This window comes from Lolium rigidum, chromosome 1 (assembly GCF_022539505.1).
Source record: "Lolium rigidum isolate FL_2022 chromosome 1, APGP_CSIRO_Lrig_0.1, whole genome shotgun sequence".
Lineage (NCBI taxonomy): Eukaryota > Viridiplantae > Streptophyta > Magnoliopsida > Poales > Poaceae > Lolium > Lolium rigidum.
In genome coordinates, this window is record NC_061508.1 from 329,943,092 (window position 1) to 329,946,188 (window position 3,097).

General features: G+C 49.5%; 1 protein-coding gene across 1 annotated transcript; it reads right to left on the reverse strand.

Moving 5' to 3' along the window:
• Window positions 1-509: 509 nt before the first annotated feature.
• Window positions 510-2,012, reverse strand: LOC124684366. Its single transcript, XM_047218694.1, has 3 exons — window positions 1,909-2,012; window positions 1,414-1,672; window positions 510-1,056 (listed from the first exon to the last, which is right to left on the reverse strand). Exons 1-3 carry the CDS (start codon window positions 1,950-1,952, stop codon window positions 1,021-1,023), a joined length of 339 nt encoding a protein of 112 aa, XP_047074650.1. The 5' UTR covers window positions 1,953-2,012; the 3' UTR covers window positions 510-1,020.
• Window positions 2,013-3,097: the final 1,085 nt, after the last annotated feature.

Here is a 3,097-nt window from a genome sequence, read left to right on the forward strand (position 1 = left end):
GATGGCCTCGTAGTCTGTCTCCCACGGCCTCGAGGACGCCAGGTCGAACTCCATGTCGCTGAACACAAACACCTTCTTCACCATGCGGTCCGGAGGCAGGTTGCCGGCAACCGCGCGCTACTTGTAGGAGCTGGTCGAACACGGCCTGGAAGTTGGTGTTCATGCCCCAAGGCATTTGGCGAATAAATTCTGGCTTCTCCGAGAGAGTGCTGCCCTGGATGTCGGCGAGTGTGTCCATCCTGGAGACCTCGTGCTTGACTTCGTCCACGGCAAAGAAGCAGGACAGTGGCGTCCTATCCGGTCTCAGACTCATCGGTCCTGAACACGGGCAGCAAGAGCGCCACACAAGAACCAACCACCAACAGGACGACCCCTACTTCCTTCTCAAAGTAGAGGTCCTACTAGCAGCATGCTGACAATGGTAGCAGCAACATCTGCCACAAGTTGCCCCATTGACCTACATCAACAATATAGTAAATGAATCAGTACATGTTCATGCCTATAGAACGACGTAGAAAATCAAAGTTCAACCAATCGGAAGCAGGTATCCTCACTTAGGAATTATAACAAGAAAACTAAATTGATATCCATGCTATCATCAGAATCAAACCACGGAAAGCAAAGGAGTTATCCTCCCTACACAAAAATGGTCAAGATTACACAGCACCAATCCATAACATACAGTACGAACAAAAGGAGGCTACTATAAAGCTCCAGATCAGCTGCACTTGACTCAGTCTTGACATTATCACAACTTCTAAACATCATAATTGCAGTTTGTTGTGTTAGATTTAGACATGATAGACAATACACGATTATCTTTTCTTTGTTTCTCACCAATTTACACATAGGAAAAAAAAGGGGGCTATTTATTTCTGAAACCAAATCTGCGGAGAAGATGAACATGAGACTAGAAGCCACCCAAGCGGAACTGAAACAAGAACAGGACCTTCAAGACAACGGTGGTGACAGAGCGCAAGAAGACGCTGGACCGGCAGGCATAATGCTCCAGGAACTTTATTACTGACTCGTCCAACATATCCACTCCTCCTTCCGCTGCTCAAGAAAGAATCGATAGCAAACATTATAAGTGAACTGTGCAACATAATAAAACTGACAGTGAATCAAAAGTGACAGAGTACAGCAAATGGAGGCCTTATGCTGACAAACAAAGCAAAAAATACAACCTTTCAAGATGTAGCCAGACATTGTTGCCAAAGTTGGTCAGTGAGCACGTGCTACTGCTCCAGATCAACAAAATAGGCTAACAGAAGAAAAGAAAGAAAGGACCATGCAAACATTCTCACTCGCTTAATTTTCCCTAGATTATCCCTCACATTTGGCAAGAACACAATGCTTAGAGAACACCATATGCAGCAACCAGACCAGCAGGGTTGGAGAGAGTGAAAATACCTTGACCCTGAACTTGACAGTGATGCCAGCGAGCGTGTTCATCCTGGAGAGCTCATGCTGGAGGTCGTCCATGGCCAAGAAGCAGGAAAGCGGCACCCTCTCCGGTTTCAGACTCGTCAGTGGTGAACATAAGGCAGCGAGGGCGCCACACAAGAACACACCGACAGGTCGAGCCCTACTTCCTTCTCGAAGTAGAGGTCCTACTAGTAGCATGCTGACAACGGTAGTAGCGAGATCTGCCACAAGTTGCTCCATTGAACTACATCAACAATACAGCAAATATGAGTGCTTGGTAGAAAAATAAAATAGACAACATACACAAAAATCTGGTAGGCTTAAATCTGAAGATGTGTGATGGACATCTCATATCTGTAAACTCATGCATATATACACACATCAGGATTCTACTCCAGAATTAATGCAATTGAAGCTAACAAAATCAAGATGGCATGTCCATTCGTCACAACACACACAAGTTGATCGCACAAGTATTACCTTCCCTGAAGTTGGTCAGTGAGCACACGCAACTGCTCCAGCATGCAAGACAATCAGAAGCAGCCAATGTTGCACGATGGAGACCAACTGACTTCAAGATCACCTAATCAGTAAAATAAGTGAGAATGGAAACAACTTCTGCAAGATCAACAATTATACCCAATTCTTACTAAATCATGACCATTTCAGAAACTGTCATGTGTCCATATGTTAGCAGATTGGGACTGAATGTAACCACGGGAAATCAGTAAAAGAAGAAAGCATAGGAGTAAAACAGGGGCTAGTTCTGGTGTCCATGATGATCAACTGGACAAGATTAAAAACGTCCATGGCCTCCCTCAAATGGGCTCTTGATTCCTCACTGGATACAACTTTTGCCGCAGCTAGTGCCAACTACTAATCAAGATACAGGTGTACAGGTATAAATCAAAACTGATCCAACAGGGCAAAATTGATGAAACAATTTGCATCAAGATTGATCAACTTTGATGAACGCATGGTTTCTCAAGTGCTAGCACATCCGTCATAATACAAAGATTCAATTTTTTGCAACAGTAGAGTGAGGATGAGGAGAGGGGCCTCACCGGCAGCAGCTAGTCGTGGAGATGGTCGGCAGCAGGTGCTCGGAGACGTGCTCGCCGGCAGTAGCACAGGGGAGACGCCGGCAGCAACACCTCGGGCAGGCGAGCACCACCAACAGCTCGGGGAGGCGGGGGCTGCAAAACGAAGCACCGGAGAGCTCCATCGGCGGTGCTGCCGTCCTTGGAGGCCGCGTCATCAAGGAAGAGCTGCAGAGGGGCGAGGTCCTACAGGTCGTGGACGCGTCCCATCTGGCACTCACGGCCGCGCCCATGGTGTGGGGCAACCCTGGGAAGAGGCTGGCGAGGCAGGGGTGCTGGAGCTCGCTCGCGGCCTTGGAGACGCGCTTGCCCCGTGGAAGAGCAGCGGCTCCCACGACCGGCAAATCGACGGCGAGGGACAGCCACACCGCGTGGGGCTGGCCCCGCCGTGCTCGATGCCGCTAGGGTTTGCAGCAGGTAGGGGCGGGGAAGGAGCAGGCTGCAGCTCGGGCGGCGGCCAGCAATCCATCATCCGCGCCTCCCCATCTTCCTGCGCCGGCCGCCGTCGAGGAGAGCCTCGTTCGTGCCCCCGCCGGAAGAGTAGCAGATAGGGTTTGCGCGGCGGCGTG